General features: G+C 33.8%; 1 protein-coding gene, 1 long non-coding RNA gene and 1 pseudogene across 3 annotated transcripts; 1 reads left to right on the top strand and 2 right to left on the bottom strand.

Moving 5' to 3' along the window:
- Window positions 1–7,894: 7,894 nt before the first annotated feature.
- Window positions 7,895–9,089, top strand: LOC105634529 (anti-H(O) lectin 1-like; annotated as a pseudogene).
- A 3,810-nt stretch (window positions 9,090–12,899) lies between these two features.
- On the bottom strand, window positions 12,900–19,911 carry LOC119370933 (uncharacterized). Of its 2 annotated transcripts, XM_089722656.1 has the most exons (3): window positions 18,909–19,911; window positions 13,844–13,915; window positions 12,900–13,110 (listed from the first exon to the last, which is right to left on the bottom strand). In XM_089722656.1, exons 1-3 carry the CDS (start codon window positions 19,864–19,866, stop codon window positions 13,061–13,063), a joined length of 1,080 nt encoding a protein of 359 aa, XP_089578782.1. In that variant the 5' UTR covers window positions 19,867–19,911; the 3' UTR covers window positions 12,900–13,060. The 2 variants fall into 2 exon arrangements, with proteins under 2 accessions (XP_089578782.1, XP_089578783.1); XM_089722657.1 differs by lacking the exon at window positions 13,844–13,915.
- A 709-nt stretch (window positions 19,912–20,620) lies between these two features.
- LOC149495393 (uncharacterized) lies at window positions 20,621–22,743 on the bottom strand. Its single transcript, XR_016321242.1, has 3 exons — window positions 22,626–22,743; window positions 21,563–21,634; window positions 20,621–20,831 (listed from the first exon to the last, which is right to left on the bottom strand). It is a non-coding gene; the product is annotated as an uncharacterized LOC149495393 (long non-coding RNA).
- Window positions 22,744–26,228: the final 3,485 nt, after the last annotated feature.

The following is a 26,228-nucleotide window of genomic DNA, read 5'->3' as shown; positions in this document are numbered from 1 at the left end:
ATTATATGTGATTACAAAATAATATCACCAATTGCTAATATTTTATAATACTCTTATAAATTATAAAAATTTAGTATTTTTTATAAAATTGCTGAATTATAAATTAAATAATAGCTCTGTTTAATATTTTATAATGCTTTCTAAGAGTTTGTAGAAAGTAATTATTTCTTATAAAGTTGTTGGATTATTATAAAATAATAGCTCTTGTTCTCAATATTTTGTAATATTTTTTAATAATTTTTAAAAAATGATTATATTTTATAAAATAGTTGAATTACAAAATAATAGGTTTGGTTATTAATTGTAATAATTTTAAATAATTTATAAAAAAGATTGTCTTTTGTAAAATGGCTCAAATCATAAAATAATAGCTCCACTTATCGATATTTTATAATAATATTAAGTACCTTTTGAAAGATGACTATTATTTTATAAAAGGGTATAATTTATAAAATAATAGATGTTGTTGCCAATATTTTGTAATTTTTACAAATATTTTATGAAAAATATTTGCTTTTTGTAAAGATGGATTGTTTATAAAATGCTAGATTTGGTTGCCAATGTTTTATAATTTTTAAATATTTTATAAAAAGGGTATTTCTTTTAAAGTTATTGTTTAGTTTCTAATATTTTGTAATATTTTTAAATATTTTATATAAGGTAATCATATACTATTATTCTTTTGTGTGTGTATATATATGAAGTGAAATGAATTTCGATTCATTATTTTATTAAATTTTTAATTGAATATGTGTTTATGTGTACACAAAATCAGATCCTACCAAACATGCAAGCTCACAATTCACTTCTCCGAAGGAGTGATTTCAGCTTTGGAATTGCAAGTCTTCTATCCTTCTTTTTCGGCGCTTACTATGACAACGTGAAAAATGACATTAGTTTTACTTGAATTATACAAAATACTTACGTTTTATAAAATATTGATAATTGGATCTCTTTTTTTGTAAAGTTCTTTTTAAAAAAAAAATATTTTTTTTTTATAAATATTTGAAAATATTACAAAATGGTGACTGTCATATCTATTATTTTGTAAACCATCAACTTTAAATAAAATGGGATATAAAAGGACCAGATCACATAGTTTCATAGAGCCGTGAGAACGGACTTTGCCAAGTTAACACAACCAGCAAAGGACAGGGTAGCAGCTTTCCGTGACATTAATTATATGATTAAATTACTTTTAATGACTGTCTGATTGTGTATTACTTTTGTTTGAACTAGTTTGAATAACGTTCGGTCCATTTTATTAATTGCTTCTGTCAATATTAAAAGAAACAGACTATATATATATTCATATCTATTTTGAACTCAGTTTGAAAAATAGTGTGATGATAAAAAGATTTTGAATTAATTAATAATAGGATTGTAACAAAAAATTTTAATAAAAAGATGTAAAACGCTAAATGTTATCTGAAATAACGTTATAAAAAAGAATCCCTATCAAATAATTTAATTCATTGAATTTGGTGTTGTTTCTAGAAACATTTAGATGATGATCTATCCGTGGTGTGATCGCAAATCACGGGAATAGATTGATAATGAAATATGGAATATAAGAAAATGACATAAAATAAAAGCAATAATACCAACATAATGGAAGACCTTGACTATTAATTTTTAGTCAATGTCAAGCCGACCTATTTCGTTTTGTGAACTTCAAATTTTATTTTTTCCTTATGAAATTTCAAATTTATCTTTACTTAATAATTAATCTCATAAAAAATTATTCGTGGAATATATAAATTTTATAATTTTAATCCTATAATATTCTGTATTTTATGGCTGACTTATTGTGTGTTGAATTTATAAATTTTGATAACGTTGCACATATTTTCCATATTAATAACAATAATTTTTAGGTTTTTGGATTTTATGTATAAAATATTAATTTAATATATAATTAATATAACTTTTATAACAATAATTTTTTATATTTATCAACTATTTAATAGATAATTAATTCATCTAATTTTACAATGAGTTGAAGTATTTGATTTTATAAATTAAAGTAGTCGATAAATTTTAAAAACTAAGATACCAAAGTTGATGGATTATATTATATATTCGGCCAAAAATATTATCCAAATCATATATATGTATTTCTCATTAATCTATTTTAGAAAAATAAAATCAAAATAAAATTAATCTCATTTAGAAAAATAGTTTTAGGTCTCGTCAACCCGATTATTTTATAAATCAATAGTATGTTTTTTTCATTATATCTTGTATATATTTAATAAAATAAAAAAAGAAAACTTTTTATTTATTAGGTTCAATGTTAATTGCTCACCGGCCTGATTCTTTTTCAGCTTGCTTAAACTTTTCCATTCCTAATTGTTTTATCTCCCATTTGGAAAGTGCAATTTTATAAGAATTAGTTCAAATGAATTTTATTTTTTCGATTTTCATATCTGAAAATGATATAATTTGTTAAAGGATAATATCATTTTCAATTTGATATTGCGAAAATTCAATTTGATTAGATAATTAAGACTCAAATAACAAAAATTTTCTACAATTTAATATGTTCTAGTCTCTTAATAGACAATAATATTATTATTTTTTATATTTTTATTTTTAAAATAATTTTAAAAATTTCAATGAATTCTTTGAGAATTACAAGTCAGTTAGGCAAATAAATAAATCAATAATGAAACTAAATTAGTTATGTTTTAACCAGCCCACTTACCCGACTAATCGGAATGAAATTAAATTAATTATAATAAATTAAGAATTGACTTTTAATATTTTTTTTATGAAGTTTAATAGTTATACAATATTTTAAATTTCTGTCTAATCTTAAATTGTTATGGTTTTGTTGGACTTGCGTTTATCAAGACCGCCTTGGGATAGGTTGGATAAATGTGTTTAATTCGAAAAAAAAATGAGATAAGAATAAAAAGAATTCAGTAAAGAAAATTAAAGACGAGAAAGATATAATAGAAATATAAGAAATTATGGGAGTTGAAAAGAAATGGATGAATACAAAGTAACTTAAATGCAGCCAAACAATTCGATTTGTTTGTATATATTCTCGTATCAATTAGATTATAGTTTTTCCTGTTTATAGATCTTAAGAGTACCCTCCAAGCAAGTTACTCTCTCTAAAAAAGTATATACAAAAATTAAAAAAATACCCAAAATATGTGCAATATTTATAATTCATGGGTTTAAGCCTAAATGGCTCTCTCAACATTATTTTTGCTATAATTTCTTAATTCATGGGCCTTTAGTTTGGACGGCATCAACAATTTCATTATTTTTAACTTGTTGTAAATTAATTAGTTAATTTTTCAAATTTTTGTTAAAAAAATAAAAAGCCTCCAATGAACTAAAATGTATATATATATGCTTTTTTTTTCCGATTATTATTATTATTATTTGAGAAAAACAAAAGATTATACGTTCTACTAGTAGAAAACTACTAGTCATTAAGGTTTTGGACACCAACTTTGCAAATTTGATTTCAATAATTAATTTTATTATTTGTTCAAATTATATATTATGATTGCGTATTATGTAGTTATGTATTTAAGTGACTGTATGAGTACAACAGTCAGTTTACAAACATCTACTTTATTCCTTTTTGTTGTAACGGAAAACTGATTTATTGCATATTACGTAATCGTTACGGAAAACTGATTTAAACTGCTTTTTTTTTAAGTTTAAGTTCAAGAAGAAGAAAATTTGACGCGTCCAACACGGTGAAATTGTAAAAGGGGAAAACAATGGCCAGTTATTGTCACAGCATCCCCACCATGGTACCACGCTTTGTTAATTCAATAAGTTTAAGTTTTGTTAATTTAAAATGTATGTACTTTTAATAAGTTCTGAGTTTGGAAAATTTAAAGTTTATGGATATCCTACATATTTAAGGGTGTTTTAAATGGATTGGAACATGTGTTGAGTAGTAAAATTCTAAATGAGTTTCAATGCAAATACTTAAAAAATTATTTAAACGGGCTGAAGACATGTACAAATAATAAAATTTTAAAAGTTATATAGTCTCGTTAGTTTTTTTACCTTTTGTAAAAGATATAAGGAGTGAAAGGTCTCGAGTTTGAATTTTTTCCACCATGAAAGTTGTCACTATTTCGGTAAATGTTATTTAAAGGGGAGAGCTTGTTTTTGTTGTATAATCTATCCAGAAATGATATTCTGGTTCAATGAGCCTTCCATATATCCAAAAAATAAAATAAAATTTTGACCAATAAATATACAATTAACTCAAAATTTAGCTTAAAAGAAAGAAAGACCTTGACTAGTATCAAAAAAATTTATTCTTGATTTTAAAAGTCTCATTTTAATTAGCATATATGGGAACAAGTTGACAATGTCGTCAACCTCATGACCCGTGGACTACGCCAAAGTAATATTAACAATAGTCAATGAAACATCTTTAATCCAAAGACCTTGACCTGCTATATAATACGCCAAAGCATTAACATACAATGAAACATTTATTTATTTTAGTTTATTAACTATTATATAGTCAAATTCTCGACCACTCTTTTTTTTTTTTTTTTTTTTTTTTTTTTTTTTTTAAATGGAAACGTTTATTTATATCTCAAATAAGGAGAGCCAGTACAATCAGAAATAATGAGAGCTCTAGTAGTTCGAGGCAAAGAGTCAAAAGAGAAAAAACTTAAGGAGTTGTGAGTAATTCTGCTCTGAGTAGCAAGAGAGTGAGCGACCTGATTTCCCTCTCTGTATATATGTGTGATGAAAGACTTTGAGGATAAAAGGAAAGATTGGATAAAGTGAATCTTGTGGTCTGACAATATATTATGAAATTGTTGTAACATTTGAACTAGTTGCAAGGAATCCACTTCTATTTGAAAAGGGGCCGGAATTCTTTGAGTACACCATTTGATACTTTCATGAAGAGCTTGAAGCTCTGCCTGAAATGGAGATACTGCTGAGAGGAGAAAGGAGTGGCCGGCCACAAAATTCCCATTAGAATTCCGAATGACTACGCCGCCAGAAGAAGAAGAAACGGAAAAGGAAGCATCCACATTAATTTTATAAACTGTTGTAGTCGGCTTTCTCCAGTAAACCAAAGAGAGTTTGCGATGATTCCTCTGTCCAAAACTAGCAGGCAGCAGGTCGGTTAAAGCATTGGCAGGATTTCTAGTGAATTTGTGAGGTGAACAAGCAACTCCCCAATCATAAATAAATTTACTAATGTGCTGCTGAAGTAAGTGAGTTCCTGCATCACCTTCACCCCAGCTAAAATTACAGTATAGTTTCCATACATGCCATATAATTACTAGAGGAATCAGACGGCGAAGGAGGCCTGCAGTACTTTGTGGCCGAGAAATCAAATACCATGTTATCAACTCTTGACGCAGCGTGCGACAAGTAGAATTGCCACCGGAAAGCAAATATTGCCTAAAGAAATTCCATACCCATAGAACCTTAGGACAAAGAAAAAACAGATGATCAATGGTGACTAATGAACAGGAGCATAGAGGACAGCAATAAGGCCCATTAATCCCTATAACGTTCAACTTATGAGGAAGAGGAAGAGCATCCAGGAGCAACCTCCAAGTAAAGGCCGAGATTTTTTGAGGGATAGAAGAGTCCCACACCATGCTAAATAGCAAAGTGTTGCTTTTATGCACTCGAACATGCTCATGAATGATAGCAAAAGAAGGTGACACAATCTCTGCAGAATTATTTAGTTCCGAAGCCACTTCATGAGCGTGACAAATGCGTTTCCATGAGCAAGAATCGGTCGCTTGAAAGGACATAAAACCTTTTCGGTGGTACCGCTGAAACATGTAATCTGACCATATCGAATCACGCTTCATATAAGAGAACCAAAGTTTGACTGAGTAAGCATGTTGAATGGAAGAGAGGGATCGCAGACCCAAGCCGCCCTCAGCAGTAGGAAAACAAAGCTGCTGGAATTTAATCCAATGATGCTTATGTTTTGAATCTGTTTTACCCCATAAAAAGTCTGCCATTTGAGTCTCCAAAATACCAATAACACGAGCCGGAAGCTTCATTGCACCCATAATATGTATGGGGATTGAACTTAAAACATGCTTAATTAAGACCAATCTGCCAGCCATTGATAAAATTGTCTTAGACCATCCCATAAGCTTAGCAGAGATCTTTTTAATCAATTCACTGCAATATGAGGTACGATTAATACCTTGGTAAATTGGGGCACCGAGATATGTGAAAGGGAGGCATTTCTTTTTAATTGAGAGAGCTGCTTCAATTCTTGAGACGGTCGGGGACCTCAATTTTTTCGAACAATAGAAAGAGCATTTTTCAAAGTTAATCAACTGGCCCGAAACAGCTTGATAATTAAGGAGAAAGTTTTTAAAATTAGCGACACTTCTCATATCCCCCCTTATGAAAATCAACAGATCATCTGCAAAGCCCAAATGAGTAACCGGTGAACAATTTCGAGCAAGTGTATAAGGTTGAATTTTTCCAGAACAGACAAGATGTTTCAAACCGCGAGAGAAACATTCAGATACCAAAATAAATAGGTAAGGAGAGAGTGGATCCCCTTGCTTGACCCCCCTAGAAGGTGCGAAGAAACCATAGTTGGCACCATTAACGCAAACTGACAGTCTGGTGGCCGAAAGGTTCGCTATGAGCAGTCGAACAATAGGTTGAGAGAAGCCAAAGCGAAGTAGGACTGCCTCTAAGAAAGACCATGAGACACGATCAAAGGCTTTAGCCATATCAAGCTTAATGGCAATATTGTTTCCTCTAGCTTTCCTGTCAATTTCATGAATCATCTCATTAGCCAATAGAATCTGGGAGTGAATTGATCTACCTTTCATGAAACCAGCCTGTTCCGGAGAGATTAAGAGATCCAAATTCTCGACCACTCTTATCTCTGTTTTAATGAGAAGGAAGATCGTCATCAGGTAGTGATCTTGTTGATTTTTACTTATCTAAGGAGTAAAATGTCTCAAATTCAAATCCTTTCGATCACAATTATTTCACGAATTTGATGAATCAAGGAGAGGACTATTCCTGTTATATAGTCTGTAAATATTATTTCAGTTTGTAAAGTCTCCAATGAATTAAAAAAAAATGAGAAGGAAGTCGATGAAGCCATGGTCCTCCTAATTCCATGATTGGTGTAGAAGTTATATGAATGAGCCCTTTAAACATAGTGTCCCCTTCTAATCTTCTTTAAGAATTTCACTTTTGTTCAAACCATTTCCTTAAATGAATTCATTTATCAATGAACTTCATTAACTTTATAATAATTTATTTTAAATTTATACAACTTTACTCTTGTTAATTTTGCAGAAATTACATCAATTTTTGCAGAATTTAATTCAAGTATGATTAACTTTATATAATTAAAAATGATTACATGTGAATTTTTTTATACTAACGGAAAAACAGAATTTATAAATTAATTTGTTAAAATTATAGAATTTGTTTAAATAAACAAGCTCTAAATATAAATAAAAAGAAATTATGAGATTCTTTTTTCCATGAACTGTCAGAAGCTCAGACCCAATCTAGATAAGTTAATCGTCTAAATGTGTAAACACGTAAGATATCTTAATCAAGAGCATAATTGATTACTGATATATTTATTAATCAACAGAATATTATATAGCAGCCTTGTCTTTTTCTGATGATTTTTAGCTTATTCAATAAATGACTGTAATACTGGATCCATAACTCCACATATGAATCAAACTAATAAAATTAATGATTATTATTAAAATGAAGGTATTTTTGACTATACATTTGGAAAAAAAAAATAAAATCGAACATTTTTAAAAAAAATTTAATTTCATTGGTTTGATCTGTATGTGAGGTCTGACACCAGTCTATACAAGTTTTTTGCTTTTCCTATTTATTTAGCACAACCAACATTTCTCATACCATGGCTTTGTACAGCATTTTCACTACTTCTAAAATGACTCTTTCTTTCCAAATAATCTTTTTCTTTCTCATAATAACTCATATAACTTCCCTAACTTTGAATTTTTCCAGCTTCAATCCGAATTCCCGTTGTCTAAATTACGAACGAAATACTTCTGTCTCCCAAAATGCCATTCAGCTCACCACAGATAATTCTACCACTAAGATTATCGGTCGAGTCACATATTGTAAACCAGTTTATCTTTGGAACAAAACCTCAAGAAATCTCACCGACTTCCACACAAATTTTTCTTTTTCAATAGAATCCAAAGGTCTTATAAATAATGGAGACGGGATGACTTTCTTTCTTTCATCGGAGAATTTCACTCTCGGGGATGATTTTGCTGGCGGTGGTCTCGGCCTTGCTAGAGAAAATCAGACCTCTAAATATCCATTTCTTGCAGTAGAATTTGATACTTTTCTTAACAGTTGGGATCCGCCTTATCGTCAACATGTAGGTATTGATATTAATTCTGTTAACTCTAAAACTACCACAGATTGGTCTTGGTATAAAGGCATCGAAGATGGTCAAAAAGTTTTTGCTTCAATTGCATATGACTCCACCCTAAAAAGATTAACTGTTAGTTTCACTGCATTTAGTTATTATCAATTTATTGGGAAAAATCTTATTTATGATGTTGATTTAAGAGATTACCTACCTGAATGGGTTAATATAGGGTTTTCAGCTTCTACAGGATCGTCTTTCGAACAGCATAATCTTTATTCATGGTTTTTTACTTCAAATTTGCAAGAGCCAAAAGATAATACGTTACAAATAACTGATGTACCAAAAAATAAAACATCGACAAACAGGTCCAACTCTAACAAAGTTATAGGACTTGCAATAGGGCTAAGCATGGTTTATATGTTTTTGTTTGTGTAATAATATCAAGTTTGTCATATTTTTGCCGCTGGAAAGAGAGTAGATAGGAAAAGGGTAATAAAATTATCTCCAATTTCTCAATTGATGATGAGTTTTAGAAGAACACCGGCCCGTGAAAGTTCTCTTACAATGATTTGGTTCGTGCAACCAATAACTGCAAGAAAAGCTTGGAGAAGGAGGGTTTGGAGCAGTTTACAGAGGATATTTGAAAGAAGTAGATTTGTTTGTTTGTCTCCACAGAAAAACTAGTTTTGTTAAGCTCCATCTCTACTGACTTCAGTTTATCAATCAACTTTTGGGTTTCCAATTCCCATTCCATACGTACCTGCAGAAATTGTTCTTTTGTTAATCCAGCTATCAATTTTAAAGTCTCCATTAATTTCAGGCAGACATGCTCAGAACTGTAAATTGCTGATTGTTTAACTATGATTAACTGCTACTATATCATGAAATAATTTAAGGCTTTAGATATCTATATATCACTTACATCGTCATCGTCCACATTGTTCTCGTCCATATTGTCATCGTCCACATTGTCATCGTCGCTGTCATAGCCAATGGAAGGTGGACCAAAGCAAGTTCTCATGACAAGAGATTGTAAATTAGGCAATCTCTGAAGAAATGAGGCAATTATTGGGAAATGGTTTTTCTCTGAATCAGGAGTGAGCTGTAGGTTCAAGCTCTGCACATTATGCAACGAAGTTGATGGAAATATTTTTGTGAACAAAACCTGTAATTTATAACAAACAAAAAACAATCAGCATTAACGAATGAAAGAGGAATCAACCCAAAACTGAGTCAGAAGAACCCATTTGTTTCACAGAAGGAAACAGGAAAATATGTTCAGGGTTTGATGGGGGGTTACCTCGAGAAATAAGATACCTACACCTAGCTCTTTGGCATGTTTGACACTCTGAAGAATCTCATAAGCATTTCGAGCAGTAGTTGAGGCATAGTTTGCACATAAAACATCAACAAGATTGGTTTTAGCAAAAATGGAAGCACTTTGCAGAGAATTGAAGCTTCCTAAATGATAATTCTCAGCAATTTGTCCTTCCATTGTCAAACAGACAAGTTTAGGAGCATAAATTGTTACCTCTTGTAATCCCCCATTGGAAAACCAGTACAAAGAGATAGAAGTGTTGGGCATCTGCTCTGATACCACTTGTTAGGCATCAGCTCTGATACCACTTCTTGTTAGGCATCAGCTCTGATACTAGTTTTTGAGCATTAGTTCTGATACCACTTGTTAGGCCTTTTCAACCAACTAAGAGAAAATTGATGCAGTGGAAAAATAGAAATGAGACACACAGAAATTTACGTGGTTCACCCTCAACTGTTTAGGGCTACATCCTCGGGACAAACTCCGAATAATTCTTCCACTATTAAAAATAGTAGGTACACAAAGAGAGTAATACAAAAATAGTAGCACACAAAGTGTTTCCCACAAACACTCCAAAATAATTTCCTCACTATTTTTCTCTCCCCCAGTTTTAGGAAACCCTTCCTAAAACCAGATAAATTCTCTCTCTATATTTTTTTGCTTCTTCTGCTATGTGTATCAAATGAAGCAAATCCTCTCCTATAAATAGGAGAGGTAATGTGAGAGCCGTGTGTGAGTCACACACAGCTCTTCATTTATGTCATGGTTGGCTGCCAACCTTTGAATAGTTGGCTGTCAACTTTTTGACTTTTCCTCTTTTTTTTTAAAATTTTTTTTTTCTTTTCATTTGTGTGTGGGTCCCACTTGAGTGGGCACCACCACAACAAATCTCCCCCTGCACACTCAAGTGGAGACGTTAGCCATCATCTCCCCTGTAGCTGACTGACAGTATTCGAACTTCTCTTTTGAAAGAATCATCGTCAACATGACTGATCCATTTTCTCCTGTATTGATCTTCTTAAGCTGTAACAGCATCATCTCCAAGACATCCCTAACATCAATGTGGTTTGATCTTGAATGGTAGGAGGAATTCTTTCCAAGGTGAATTGCGCTTTCACTGTCACAACACGGCTCCCCCTGCAAATGTGATTGGATATCTTGAAAATCCATTTCACTGCAGTTCAATGTTCCTTTCCAGGATTTGAAAGAAACCGACTCACTACTCCGACTGAGTGAGCAATATCTGGCCGTGTACAGACTATGGCATACATCAAGCTTCCAATTGCTGAAGCATATGAAATCTTTTCCATTTCTTCCTTCTCTCCATCTGTAGAAGGGCACTGTTTTGAGCTTAATTTAAAGTGATTAGCAAGAGGACAACTAACCGCTTTAGCATTCTTCATTTTGAACCTTTGAAGTGCTTTCTCAATGTACTTCTCCTATGACAACCATAATTTCTTGGATCTTCGATTCCTTGTAATCTTCATGCCAAGAATTTGCTTTGCTGGTCCCAAGTCTTTCATAGCAAAAGACTTACTTAGCTGTTTCTTCAAGTTATTAATTCTGACAGAATTCTGACCAACAATCAGCATATCATCTACATAGAGCAAAAGAATAATGTAGTCATCATCAGAGAATTTCTTTACGAAGACACAGTGATCTGAAGTAGTCTTTTTATAGCCTTGCTCCCCTATAACAGACTCAAAGTTCTTGTACCACAGTCTTGGTGCCTGCTTCAAGCCGTACAGGCTCTTCTTCAGTTTACAAACACAATCTTCTTTCCCCTTTTTTATGAAACCCTCTGGCTGCTCCATGTATATTTCTTCTTCCAAATCTCCATGTAGGAAGGCAGTCTTTACATCCATTTGCTCGATTTCCAGATCAAAACTAGTGGCCATTCCGAGCACTGTCCGAATGGATGTCATTTTCACAACTAGTGAAAAGATCTCATCAAAATCAATACCCTTTCTTTGATTGAATCCTTTCATAACCAGTCTAGCTTTGAATCGTGGTTGGGAGCTGTGTTCTTCCTGCTTGATTCTGAACACCCACTTATTCTTCAAAGCTTTCTTGCCTTTGGGCAACTTTACCAGCTCAAATGTTTTATTCTCATGCAAGGATTTCATTTCATCTTGCATGGCTTCAATCCAGTTCCTTTTGCGTTCACTTTCCATTGCTTCTTCAAAGCATTCGGGTTCTCCCCCGTCAGTCATCAATGCATATTCATTTGCTGAATATCTAGTAGATGGTTGTCTAACTCTACTAGACCTTCTTAATGTTTGAGAACCTTCTGGTGCTAGTAGCTGAACATGAACACCATCAAAATCATCTTTTGGTTCATTCTGATTAGGAACTTTTGGATTTTCTAACTTTGGCACTTATTCTTGTGGAACATTTTCTTCATCTCCAATTCGTTTGCGTTCTATTGGAGGGACTCCCTGTATGTCTATTGAGTCTTCATAAGATCTATTGGCATTCTGCTTCAATATCTTCAATAGTCTAATCTTCAACAAATACAACATCACGATTTCTTATAATTGTCTTCTGGATTGGGTCATAAAACTTATAGCCAAATTGGTCTTGGCCATAACCAATGAATACACACTGTCTAGTCTTGACATCAAGCTTCGACCGTTCATCCTTCAGGACATGTACGAAGGCTTTACAATCAAACACCCGCAAATGATCATAGGATACATCATTTCCTAACCATACTCTCTCTCTGGAGTATCATACTGTAGAGGGAAACAGGGTGAACGATAAACTACTGTAAGTAAAGCTTTACCCCAAAATCTCTTAGACAACTTTGCATGTGAGAGTACACATCTGACTCTCTCCATCAAAGTTCTGTTCATCCTCTCAGCCAAATTGTTCAGTTGCGATGTCTTGGGATGTCACACCTTACCCTACTGTAAGACATGGCATGTCGCCCGTAATATAATTAATAAGCACTTAATTCTTATAAATGCTTACTAAGTATACTACAAGGGACTTAATCCTTTTAATTCCTTCATTTTTATATCTTGTAGCAAAATAATTTAGTTATTAAATATATATAACTTCTTTTGGTAGATATTAATCTCAATATAATTTCTTAAACATATTATAAAAAAAAACATAAAATAAAATGGTTCCATAACCCATAAGTCCATGGATGATTTAATTACATATTGGAGTCCTGTTCAAATCTTAGATACATAATAGAAATTAATTACTTTAATAGACTATAAATTTTCAAATTCATACAATCATAATTTACATGAATCTGCTCAAATATACATAAATGATCTGTTAATGTTTAATACATCATACATATTCCAAAAGAAGTCAAATATACAATAGCTACATCAGTAGCATACTATCTACATCAAATAAAAATGATCCTCTCTTGGTTCTTTTTCCTTTCCTTTACCTGCGATAGTACAAAAGCAACTATCGCTAAGCATATGGCTTAGTGGTGTACTAATAAAAATAATAAGGAATGACAATTCATAAATCCACCATGGTAAAGAAAATAAGAAACAAAATAAATCAATACCATTTAAATCATCAATTCATAATATAGTCTTTACAGCTTTTATAGAGTCAATTCTGAGGGCCATCAATGTCTAATGTGCACATCTAGACCTGCTATCTACAACCTCAATCTGTGATATGATTTCAACAGAAGAGGGAGCAATCTACAACCTCAACATGGAGGGAGAATTTCATATCAATCATATATCATCTAGTGATGATATCCATGTTCAATCGATCGTAATATCAACTTCAACAAATGAAATGATATTCGGGGTAATAACCATATCTATATCAGCTGTAAGACTTTTAACAATTCCATTTATGTACTAATATCAAAATCACAATGGACAACATTTTATTTCACAACCACTGCTAAAAACATTTAATCACGGCCACCCCTCATACTACAGATATCAATTGGCCAACGTCCTCCTCTTTCACAGTATAAGAATCATAAAATTCATTTACAAATATCATTCGGTCGTATGCTTTCAAAATAATCTTTTTCCTCTTCAAAAAACTTATGAATATAATTATAATTCATAAAGCAAATCCATTGAAAATATTTTGCAAAATCAATTTCATTTTGTTTAAATAAAAGTAGGAAAGGAATAATATACACTAACCTGAACTAGATGGCTCCCCTAGCCCTTTTCCTCTAGTAATCACCCTCTCCTCAACTCCCTTTCTCTCAGCAGCTGTAGCATGATATTAATACTCACATTAAGATCATACTACACAATGTACACACATGCACTTCTATAAGAATGTAAATTAAGCATTAGAATGTAGTCTCATGCTTTTTCTTTCATTTTCACTATACTTGTCCAAGTGTTATATGATCTGAGTTTAAGCATGAAACACTTCATATCCAACACTTAACCACATCCTAGACACAAAATACTAACAATGAAAACAATAGAAGTGAATAGCATGCTAAATTCGTTCAAGGTTTATGAAATGCAGAATTTCAGCATTTGAGTAGCTGGCATTGCGTTGACTATATCTTGAATTCCCCATATTCAATTGCCCTGAAATTTTGACAGCATGTTCCAAACATCTTAGGGTACTGTTCTGGAAAATTTCATAATTTTTAAAGCTCATTTGCATTTTTAAATGACATAATTATAGAATCTGAAGTTCAGTTTTTCTCATGATGAGCAGCCTGCATTGATTTACTTATAACTCCATTTCCTTTTATCCAACGGCCTTTAAATTTTAACACGACCTACCCAACATCTCAGCCTATCTCCATATCAAATTTCATAAATTTTGGAGTTCATTTGCTTAGTCAAATAGGTCAATTACAGAAGCTGAATTTCAGGCAGCCCAACTGTAACATGTCCAACAATAATTTATATATGTTTAAGCATTCTCACCTCACTTCCAGCACAAATTCATGCAATCCAACTCTTCTATTACTTACATAACATCATAATATAAGAATATCAGAATTCCTAGTTCATGGCATATCAAGAACAAACTCAAAATCATCCATCTTGGTGACTTATGCAACTTAGACTTTGAATTCATGCATAACTACTTTCAATCATCTTAAATCACCTTAAAATCACTTCTCATCACTTCATCTTCACCAAATCAGATTACACAAACAAGCACCTCACTTCAAAGTTCATGGAATTCAAAAAGTAATCCATAGAAATGAAGGAGGAAGTGAAAATAACTAACCTTTTCTTAAGAATTACTTGAAAATTCTTTGATTTTCACCTTCTTTTTGCTTGGTTTTGACTCAAAACCCTCCTCCTCTCTTCTTGAATGACCTGAACTGCAAAATGGGTGGTAAGTGTCGTGCTTCTCTTCACTTCTTCATAAAAATTATATAATAAACTTTATTAAAAATTCCTTCCATGTCCTTTAATTGCAAATTGCACTATAATCCTCCATTTTGTTTTCCCTTCATCCTTTGGCACTCTAATCTTTTTAATCACTTTACTTTAGTCCTATTAGGTATAAACCAAGTGTATTTAATATTCTAAGCTCCACTTGGTAAAAATCGTACGGAAATTACCGTTTTTCAGGCTTTTCAGGTAAAATCGTGCTTTACCGAGAAGTCATTCATCTTTCAACTCATTTTTGATTTCCTTTAAGCTTTCACATGGATTTGTAAAGATCAATTAATGTTTCATTTAATTAATATTAATATCCTCAATCTATAGTGTTTCCCATTATTTTAAGTTTTCCTTTTATTCGGATAACCGAATTCATCGAAAAAGCTAAAATAGAAAGAACTACAAAATTAAGGATATTACAACTCTTCCCTCCTTAAAGAAATTTCGTCTCGAAATTTTACCTGTTATAGATCTCTGAATAATTGTGGATGTTGTCTTCTCATATCTTCTTCACGTTCCCAAGTAGCCTCTTCTCTGGAGTGGCTTCGCCATAACACCTTAACTAGGGGAATCTGTTTATTCCGAAGTTGCTTAATTTCCTTAGCTAGGATAGCCACTGGTTCTTCATCATATGTGACGTCTCGATTAACTTCAATTGATTCTAAAGGCAATATATGTGAAGGGTCCGATCTATATCGCCGAAGCATAGAAACATGGAAAACATTGTGAATCTTATCGAGGTCTGGTGGTAAGGCTAACCTATATGCCAATGGACCAATCCTCTCAAGTATTTCATAAGGTCCTATGAAACGAGGACTTAATTTTCCCTTTCTACCAAATCTCATAACACGCTTCCAAGGGGAAACCTTAAGGAATACTTTATCACCCACCTTATACTCTATATCTCTTCTCTTTAGATCCACATATGACTTTTGTCGATCTGTCGCCGCCTTCAATCTTTCTTTAATTACTTTGATCTTTTCTTCTGTTTGTTGAATAATTTCAGGACCTAGTAATTGCCTTTCACCAACTTCATCCCAACATAGAGGTGTCCTACATTTTCTACCATATAAAGCTTCATATGGAGGCATTCCGATACTGGTCTGGTAACTGTTATTATAAGCAAATTCTATCAAAGGCAAATAGTTATCCCAACTACCTTCAAACTCAAGAACACAAGCTCGAAGCATATCCTCCAATATTTGAATAATCCTCTCAGATTGACCATCTGTCTGAGGATGAAATGCAGTACTAAAATTCAATCTAGTGCCCAGGGCTTTCTGTAAGCTAGCCCAAAATCTAGATGTGAATCTTGGATCTCTATCAGAAACAATGGATACTGGCACTCCATGTAGTCTAACTATTTCACCAATATACATTTCTGCCAACTTCTCTAAACTATAGTCTGATCTTACAGGTAGGAAATGAGCACTCTTCGTCAATCTATCCACAATAACCCAAACTGCATCATGTTTCTTCTGGGTAAGTGGAAGTCCCATTAGAAAATCCATAGTCACTCTTTCCCATTTCCATTCTGGAATCTGAAGTGGATGATGTAATCCTGCTGGTACTTGATGTTCTGCCTTGACTTGTTGACACGTTAGGCATTTAGCTACAATTTCAGCAATATCTTTCTTCATACCAGTCTACCAATAGTTCCTCTTCAAATCCCTATACATCTTTGTCCCGCCCGGATGCATAGAAAATGGAGAATCATGTGCTTCCTTCAAGATGAGATGTCTCAAATCTAAATCTGACGGAACATATAACCGGTCCCGAAATAGTAATAACCCATCTCTACTGACAGAAAAATCTGGTCGTTTACCATCTTGTGCCTCTGAAAGAATCTTTTGATAGTCATCATCCGTCAATATTGCTGTTCGAATCTGATCAATCAATAAAGGCTTCACCTGAAGATTAGCTAACACCCAATTGTCAGAAATCTTCTCAAACTTAGCATTAATAGACCGTAGATCATGGACTAGAGATAACGCTGTCGTCCTGAGGTTAGCAATAATCTTACGGCTCAATGCATCTGCTACCACATTAGCTTTCCCTGGCTGATAATCGATAATACAGTCATAATCTTTTATCAACTCAAGCCATCGTCTCTGTCGCAAATTCAACTCCCTTTGAGTACCCAGATACTTTAAACTTTTGTGATCTGTGAAGATATAGCATTTCTCACCATAAAGATAATGTCTCCATATCTTCAATGCAAATACAATGGCTGCAAGTTCCAAATCATGTGTAGGATAATTCCTCTCATGTGGTTTAAGTTGGCGTGATGCGTAAGCAATAACATTTCTATCCTGCATCAACACACAACCTAAGCCATTATGAGAAGCATCACTATAAACAGTAAACTCTTTACCTGGAATAGGTAAAGTCAAAACTGGCACTTCAGTCAAGCACTTCTTTAGCTTATCAAAGCTCTCCTGACATTTATCTGTCCATTCAAACCTAACGTTCTTCCGCAATAGTTGAGTTAAGGGCAAAGCAATGATAGAAAATCCCTTAACAAACTTGCGATAATAGCCAGCCAAACCCAAGAAACTACGAATCTCGGAAACATTCTTTGGTGGCTTCCAACTGGAAATAGCCTCAATCTTACCAGGATCCACTGCAATACCCTCTGCAGATACAATATGACCAAGAAAAGCAACTTGTGCTAACCAGAATTCACATTTAGAAAACTTAGCATAAAGTTGTTTTTCTCGAAGAGTTTGAAAAATGATTCTTAGGTGCTTATCATGCTCTTCTATATCTTTGGAATATACCAGAATGTCATCAATAAAAACCACAACAAACTGGTCAAGGTAAGGTCTGAAGATCGTGTTCATCAAAGCCATGAATGCTGCTGGAGCATTAGTTAATCCGAATGGCATAACTAGAAACTCATAATGGCCATAGCGAGTCCTGAATGCCGTCTTAGGAATACTCTGCTCTTTAACCCTGAGTTGATAATACCCCGATCTCAAATCTATCTTAGAGAATACAGAAGCACCTTGAAGCTGATCAAAGAGGTCATCAATCCTTGGCAAAGGATACTTATTCTTGACTGTGACCTTATTCAACTGACGGTAATCGATGCACAACCGTAAACCGCCATCTTTCTTCTTTACAAATAGCACTGGAGCTCCCCATGGTGACACACTAGGACGAATAAACCCCTTATCAAGCAATTCCTGTAATTGTGCTTTCAATTCTTTTAATTCAGCAGGAGCCATCCTGTAAGGAGTAATGGAGATCGGTTGAGTCCCTGTCATAACCTCAATCTCGAATTCAACTTCCCTTTCTGGCGGCAATCCTGGTAATTCTTCTGGAAAAACATCTGGAAAGTCACACACAGTAGGAATGTCCTTAAGACTAGGAGTACCTACCCTTGTGTCCACAATGTGAGCTAGGTATGCCTCACACCCATGACGGATCAATTTCTGAGCTAAAGCTGCAGTTATCACAGATGAAGGAAGTATCTGTCTCTCACCCTGTATCACCACATCAATATATTCTGGCAGTTTAAATAGTATCTTCTTAAGGTCACAATCAACCACTGCTTGATATTTTTTTAACCAATCCATGCCCAAAATAACATCAAAATCTCCGAAAGGCATCTCAACTAAATCAGAAGGGAATACATGATCTTGGATTATGAGTGGGCAATCAGGATATAATTTGTTAACAATAACCTCCTGTCCTAATGGACTCGATACAAGCACATCATACCCCAATCGCAAACAAGGAACAGATGCATAGCAAGAAATCCCAGCACTAATATAAGAGTGAGATGATCCAGGATCAAATAACACATAAACATCATGATTAAATAAAGGAAATATACCAGTCACCACATCAGCTGCATCAGCATCCTGCCTCTGCCTCATAGCATAAACTCTAGCTGGCACACCAATAGGCTCTGGTTGATTCACTGTCCCCTGACTACCCGACATGCTACCTCTACCGCTGCCTCTACCTCTGCCTGAAGACTGAGAAGATCCATAACTAGCAGCTGGTCTTTGAATCGATCCCCCTGTGGCTGTATATGCCGTAGTAGTTCTCGGTTTAGGGCAATCCCTCACAAAGTGTCCAACCTCGCCACAGTTAAAACATGCTCCTGTGGTCAACTTACACACTCCGCCATGATATCTACCACAATGAACACAACTACGAGTAACTGGAGGAGCTCGTGGAGGTGGCAATGGTGGTCTGAACTGTCTCTGGCTCTGTGGCCTCACACTGCTAGATCTAGGAGGAAATGGACTGAAGAATCTCCTCTTTTTATTACTAGAGCTACTAGCCACTGGGAAAGTCCTCCTGACACTCTTCTCCTCTGTAGCCTTTTCTTGATCAACCTTCTCTTGATTCAGAGCTTGTGATACCAATGCAGAAAAATTCTCATGTTCAAAGCCGATCACATGGCTCTTAATACTGGGCTTCAATCCCTGTTCAAATCTCTTGCACCTGTCCCTACCTGTAACTAACATCCTCCCAGCATAATAACTCAACCGAGTAAACTCCCTCTCATACTCAACTACAGTCCTATGATCCTGTTTGAGCTGCAGAAACTCCTCTATTCTGGCATCCACATAGCTAGATGGAACATACTTTTTCTTAAACTCCCTTAGGAAGTCTGTCCAAGTCAGAACTGGTGGTTGCACTCTGCTCCTAGGAACTGTCTTCCACCACTCATATGCATCTTCCTGAAGTAAAGAGACTGCATAATCGTACTTCTGAGCATCATCACACTGGAGTTTTAGGAAAACCCTATCAATCCTCTCTAGCCACTGCTCAGCTACCATCGGGTCAGTGGTGCCGGAAAACTCTGTGGCCCCATACTTAACCAACTTATCATACTGTCTAACTGGCTGCTGTTGTTGCTGTAAGTTACCCGCCATTTGTCTCAATAACGCAGCCATCTGCTGGGCTATAGGGTCAGCAGCTGGTGCAACAGGGACATCAGCATGCTCGGGAGCATTACCACGCTCTTCCTGTCTCGCTTCAGACTGCTCCTCAAGCGGATTAAAATTATCTCCCCGACTAACACCCTCCATACTATCGATCAAAAATAACATGCTCTCTGTATATTATCACAGAAAACCATGCATCGTATTAGAATATTGTATGATGTAGATATCCAACAATTAACAGGCATGTCATATTTGAGCAGATTACATTTCACACATTTTTATGCAGTAAAAATATGATCCAATATGCAATTAAAACTGCTCTGATACCAAAATAAACATGTCACACCTTACCCTACTGTAAGACATGGCATGTCGCCCGTAATATAATTAATAAGCACTTAATTCTTATAAATGCTTACTAAGTATACTACAAGGGACTTAATCCTTTTAATTCCTTCATTTTTATATCTTGTAGCAAAATAATTTAGTTATTAAATATATATAACTTCTTTTGGTAGATATTAATCTCAATATAATTTCTTAAACATATTATAAAAAAAACATAAAATAAAATGGTTCCATAACCCATAAGTCCATGGATGATTTAATTACATATTGGAGTCCTGTTCAAATCTTAGATACATAATAGAAATTAATTACTTTAATAGACTATAAATTTTCAAATTCATACAATCATAATTTACATGAATCTGCTCAAATATACATAAATGATCTGTTAATGTTTAATACATCATACATATTCCAAAAGAAGTCAAATATACAATAGCTACATCAGTAGCATACTATCTACATCAAATAAAAATGATCCTCTCTTGGTTCTTTTTCCTTTCCTTTACCTGCGATAGTACAAAAGCAACTATCGCTAAGCATATGGCTTAGTGGTGTACTAATAAAAATAATAAGGAATGACAATTCATAAATCCACCATGGTAAAGAAAATAAGAAACAAAATAAATCAATACCATTTAAATCATCAATTCATAATATAGTCTTTACAGCTTTTATAGAGTCAATTCTGAGGGCCATCAATGTCTAATGTGCACATCTAGACCTGCTATCTACAACCTCAATCTGTGATATGATTTCAACAGAAGAGGGAGCAATCTACAACCTCAACATGGAGGGAGAATTTCATATCAATCATATATCATCTAGTGATGATATCCATGTTCAATCGATCGTAATATCAACTTCAACAAATGAAATGATATTCGGGGTAATAACCATATCTATATCAGCTGTAAGACTTTTAAACAATTCCATTTATGTACTAATATCAAAATCACAATGGACAACATTTTATTTCACAACCACTGCTAAAAACATTTAATCACGGCCACCCCTCATACTACAGATATCAATTGGCCAACGTCCTCTTTCACAGTATAAGAATCATAAAATTCATTTACAAATATCATTCGGTCGTATGCTTTCAAAATAATCTTTTTCCTCTTCAAAAAACTTATGAATATAATTATAATTCATAAAGCAAATCCATTGAAAATATTTTGCAAAATCAATTTCATTTTGTTTAAATAAAAGTAGGAAAGGAATAATATACACTAACCTGAACTAGATGGCTCCCCTAGCCCTTTTCCTCTAGTAATCACCCTCTCCTCAACTCCCTTTCTCTCAGCAGCTGTAGCATGATATTAATACTCACATTAAGATCATACTACACAATGTACACACATGCACTTCTATAAGAATGTAAATTAAGCATTAGAATGTAGTCTCATGCTTTTTCTTTCATTTTCACTATACTTGTCCAAGTGTTATATGATCTGAGTTTAAGCATGAAACACTTCATATCCAACACTTAACCACATCCTAGACACAAAATACTAACAACGAAAACAATAGAAGTGAATAGCATGCTAAATTCGTTCAAGGTTTATGAAATGCAGAATTTCAGCATTTGAGTAGCTGGCATTGCGTTGACTATATCTTGAATTCCCCATATTCAATTGCCCTGAAATTTTGACAGCATGTTCCAAACATCTTAGGGTACTGTTCTGGAAAATTTCATAATTTTTAAAGCTCATTTGCATTTTTAAATGACATAATTATAGAATCTGAAGTTCAGTTTTTCTCATGCTGAGCAGCCTGCATTGATTTACTTATAACTCCATTTCCTTTTATCCAACGGCCTTTAAATTTTAACACGACCTACCCAACATCTCAGCCTATCTCCATATCAAATTTCATAAATTTTGGAGTTCATTTGCTTAGTGAAATAGGTCAATTACAGAAGCTGAATTTCAGGCAGCCCAACTGTAACATGTCCAACAATAATTTATATATGTTTAAGCATTCTCACCTCACTTCCAGCACAAATTCATGCAATCCAACTCTTCTATTACTTACATAACATCATAATATAAGAATATCAGAATTCCTAGTTCATGGCATATCAAGAACAAACTCAAAATCATCCATCTTGGTGACTTATGCAACTTAGACTTTGAATTCATGCATAACTACTTTCAATCATCTTAAATCACCTTAAAATCACTTCTCATCACTTCATCTTCACCAAATCAGATTACACAAACAAGCACCTCACTTCAAAGTTCATGGAATTCAAAAAGTAATCCATAGAAATGAAGGAGGAAGTGAAAATAACTAACCTTTTCTTAAGAATTACTTGAAAATTCTTTGATTTTCACCTTCTTTTTGCTTGGTTTTGACTCAAAACCCTCCTCCTCTCTTCTTGAACGACCTGAACTGCAAAATGGGTGGTAAGTGTCGTGATTCTCTTCACTTCTTCATAAAAATTATATAATAAACTTTATTAAAAATTCCTTCCATGTCCTTTAATTGCAAATTGCACTATAATCCTCCATTTTGTTTTCCCTTCATCCTTTGGCACTCTAATCTTTTTAATCACTTTACTTTAGTCCTATTAGGTATAAACCAAGTGTATTTAATATTCTAAGCTCCACTTGGTAAAAATCGTACGGAAATTACCGTTTTTCAGGCTTTTCAGGTAAAATCGTGCTTTACCGAGAAGTCATTCATCTTTCAACTCATTTTTGATTTCCTTTAAGCTTTCACATGGATTTGTAAAGATCAATTAATGTTTCATTTAATTAATATTAATATCCTCAATCTATAGTGTTTCCCATTATTTTAAGTTTTCCTTTTATTCGGATAACCGAATTCATCGAAAAAGCTAAAATAGAAAGAACTACAAAATTAAGGATATTACATGGGAGGTGTCGTTTGATGTCGAATGCCATGCTCTTTGTAGAAAGCATCAAATGGCCCAGTGTATTCTCCACCATTATCTGTCCTGATACACTTCACCATTTCTGAAGGTGCTACAGAAACCTTCATCATCAAATCTACCAACCGAGATTCAGACGCATGCTCGAAAACCCATTCCTCATCAGTCTTCTCTTCCGGTTTAGTTCAACTAAACACAGGCAAATGCATTTTGATTACCATAAGGAGATATCTCATTTCTCCATATATGGGAATTCTCGCCATTTAGACTGATTATTTTGTTTGTCCATTTTGACTTGCACAGAAAATCATCACCAACATAAACCGTATACGTGAACAGTAGTAATAGTCTACTCGAATAGTAACTGTTTGCCTGAATAGTAACTGTACACGTAAATAGTACTATGCATGAATAGTACCTGTATGCGTGAATAGTACTATACGTGAATAGTGCTGGGCTTAACAGCAACAGTAACCCAATAGTAACTATTCACCATCAACCTCGAGTTACTATTTTACTATTCATCACTAAGTCGATTCTGCAACGTCTTTCCGAGCGGACAGCACCAATGGACTCGTCGTAATTTGCTCTTCATTGTGGTATATTTATTTTCAAAATATATCCACGGATCCAGTACCGCTATCTGACCGGCTGGACTTGTCGAAACCTTCGGCTCTGATACCAGTTGTTGGGCATCAGCTCTAATACCACTTGTTAGGCATCAGCTCTGATACCACTTCTTCTTAGGCATCAGCTCTGATACCACTTCTTCTTAGGCATCAGCTCTGATACCAGTTTTTGGGCATCAGCTCTGATATCACTTGTTGGGCCCTTTCAACCAACTAAGAGAAAATTGATGCAGCGGAAAATTAGAAATGAGACACACAGAAATTTACATGGTTCACCCTCAAATGTTTAGGGCTATGTCCACGGGACAAACTCCGAATAATTCTCCCACTATTAAAAATAGTAAGTACACAAAGAAAGTAATAAAAAATAGTGGCACACAAAGGGTTGAAATAAGTAACTTACATATAATAAAAAAGCTTATTTCATTATTATCTAATCCAACAAGTCGAAAGTTGAATAAGATAAAAGTTATAAAACAAATAGCTTTTAAGTCTTCTTTCTAAGCAATCTTAAGGGCACACCTTTTCACATTAATATGGGGCATTCAGAAGTGATATTTTTACCTTATTAGACTTCACCATTAAATGACTTAATAGATGGCCTGACTTCCGGGAAAATCATGTTCCTCAGCTTTAGCAGGAGAAGCACAAAAAATGGAAAAAACATTCTTATAAAAATAATTATAAAAAAAACATAATAATTAAAAGCAAAGTAAGGCTGACCGTGCTGCCTGGGAGTGCTAGGTAGCACAGGGGTGCTGAGGAGCACGCCCTGATCGTGTTAGAGTCTGACTATAGACGTATTTTTCTCTAAAAACAGCACGGGGGTGCTAGGTAGCATGCCCTTCCGTCCTAGAACCTGACTTTGGCACTTCCAATTAATTTTCAAGTCTCTTTAATCCTTTTTTTGACCTGCAATATGAGTACAAAACACCAAAATAAAAGAAAATAATGGTTTAAAGATGGGAGAACAAAATGAAAAATACAAGTAATAATAAAATAAAATAAAAATTGCAAAGAAAGAGAAAGAAAATGATGAGTTGCCTCCCATTAGCATTTTGTTTAAAGTCTTTAAACTCGACTTTCGAGAAGTTTATCAAATAACGGTATTCGCCCATAGTATGTATCATGTACTATCACACATGGGTCTTTAAACCCAATCTAATTACCTATCTTCTAATAGCACAATCAAATATGAATTAAATCATTAAGTTTTATGATTTGTTTTGTGAATTCATAACCTAAGGTCATTAACTTATGAAAACCCCCATGAGTCAAACCGTATAGCTTCCGTATCAAGTTATTATTCTCATGTAATTTATTACCTTTTTCATATCAAAAACCCTTTTCCCGATAGTGATTAATGAAATAAATCAATCTAGGGGAGAAACTCTGCCTGGAAGCATTAAGTTCAATAATAAATTATACTTTAAATAAAGAAAATCAAATCTAATATTATAAATTGGAAAAGAAATTAAGCTACATCAAATCCTTAGTATGAGAGTTTAGTTAAACATAGTACTTAAATAAAACTCAATAATACTTGATAAATATTCCATAATCAATAAGAATAATGAAAGAAATAAACAAGACTAAGAGTTTAGAAATAAGAACTAGTTAACAATTGACTTTGGATGACTTCCTTGAATCTTTGCACAACTCTTGAATACTTGAATTCTTGAAGAAATAAAACTATATACAAGGCTAAGAGAATGAGATAAGATGGAGCTAGAATGGTATGATATGGGATATGAGATGGTATCCTTCCTCTCTTTATATAGACTTCTTGGGAGAGAACTTCTACATTGTTTAGGGAATAAATTCTCATTAGGCCTTAAATTTCTTCCAATCATGTCTCTTCCATGTGCATACATTAGATCTTGATTTGCATGTCAAGAAAATTGTCCAAGATTAGCTCCTAAAATTGGTGGAAATTGGTTGGCAATTTTGACTCAATTTAGCTCTTGATCTTGTAGCACGGGCGTGCGCCATAGCACGGTCAGGGCGTGCTTATGGGTCCCGTATATGTATGGTACAACCCAAGAGGGGGGGTGAATTGGGTTTTCAAAAAATAATTTAGATTTTAAACACAAAATATAGAATTCTAAGTGCAGCGGAAAAATAGAGAACTTGTGAGAATAAATTATGGATTAGAACTTCCTCACAATGTTCTATAGACAGACTATGCAAAGTACAACTATTAATTAGAACTTCTTCACAATGTCTTATTCAATATTAGAATTTCTTTATGACGGAAAGCTATTGTATTTAGAACTTCCTCATAAAGTTTAGAAAATCATATAAGACTGTGTGAGAGATAGTTATTTAAATTAGAACTGCTTCACAGAGCTTTAATCAAATTTAGAAAACTGATT

This window comes from Jatropha curcas, chromosome 6 (assembly GCF_041381405.1).
Source record: "Jatropha curcas cultivar XTBG-Jc1 chromosome 6, XTBG_Jcur_1.0, whole genome shotgun sequence".
Taxonomy (NCBI): domain Eukaryota; kingdom Viridiplantae; phylum Streptophyta; class Magnoliopsida; order Malpighiales; family Euphorbiaceae; genus Jatropha; species Jatropha curcas.
The sequence above is the reverse complement of the archived record's forward strand: the minus strand, read 5'-3'. Positions and strand labels throughout refer to the sequence as shown.

What these genes read in the sequence shown, in the direction of transcription:
- LOC119370933 (XM_089722656.1), bottom strand. Translation starts at nt 19,866, where the DNA reads ATGGTAGCTGAGCAGTGGCTAGAGAGGATTGATAGGGTTTTCCTAAAA. An exon ending in TGCAGCTGATGTGGTGACTG is followed by an intron (nt 13,916 to 18,908) that starts GTATATTTCCTT and finishes ATCATGCTACAG; the next exon opens with CTGCTGAGAGAAAGGGAGTT. An exon ending in AGGGGAGCCATCTAGTTCAG is followed by an intron (nt 13,111 to 13,843) that starts GTTAGTGTATAT and finishes GTACTATCGCAG; the next exon opens with GTAAAGGAAAGGAAAAAGAA.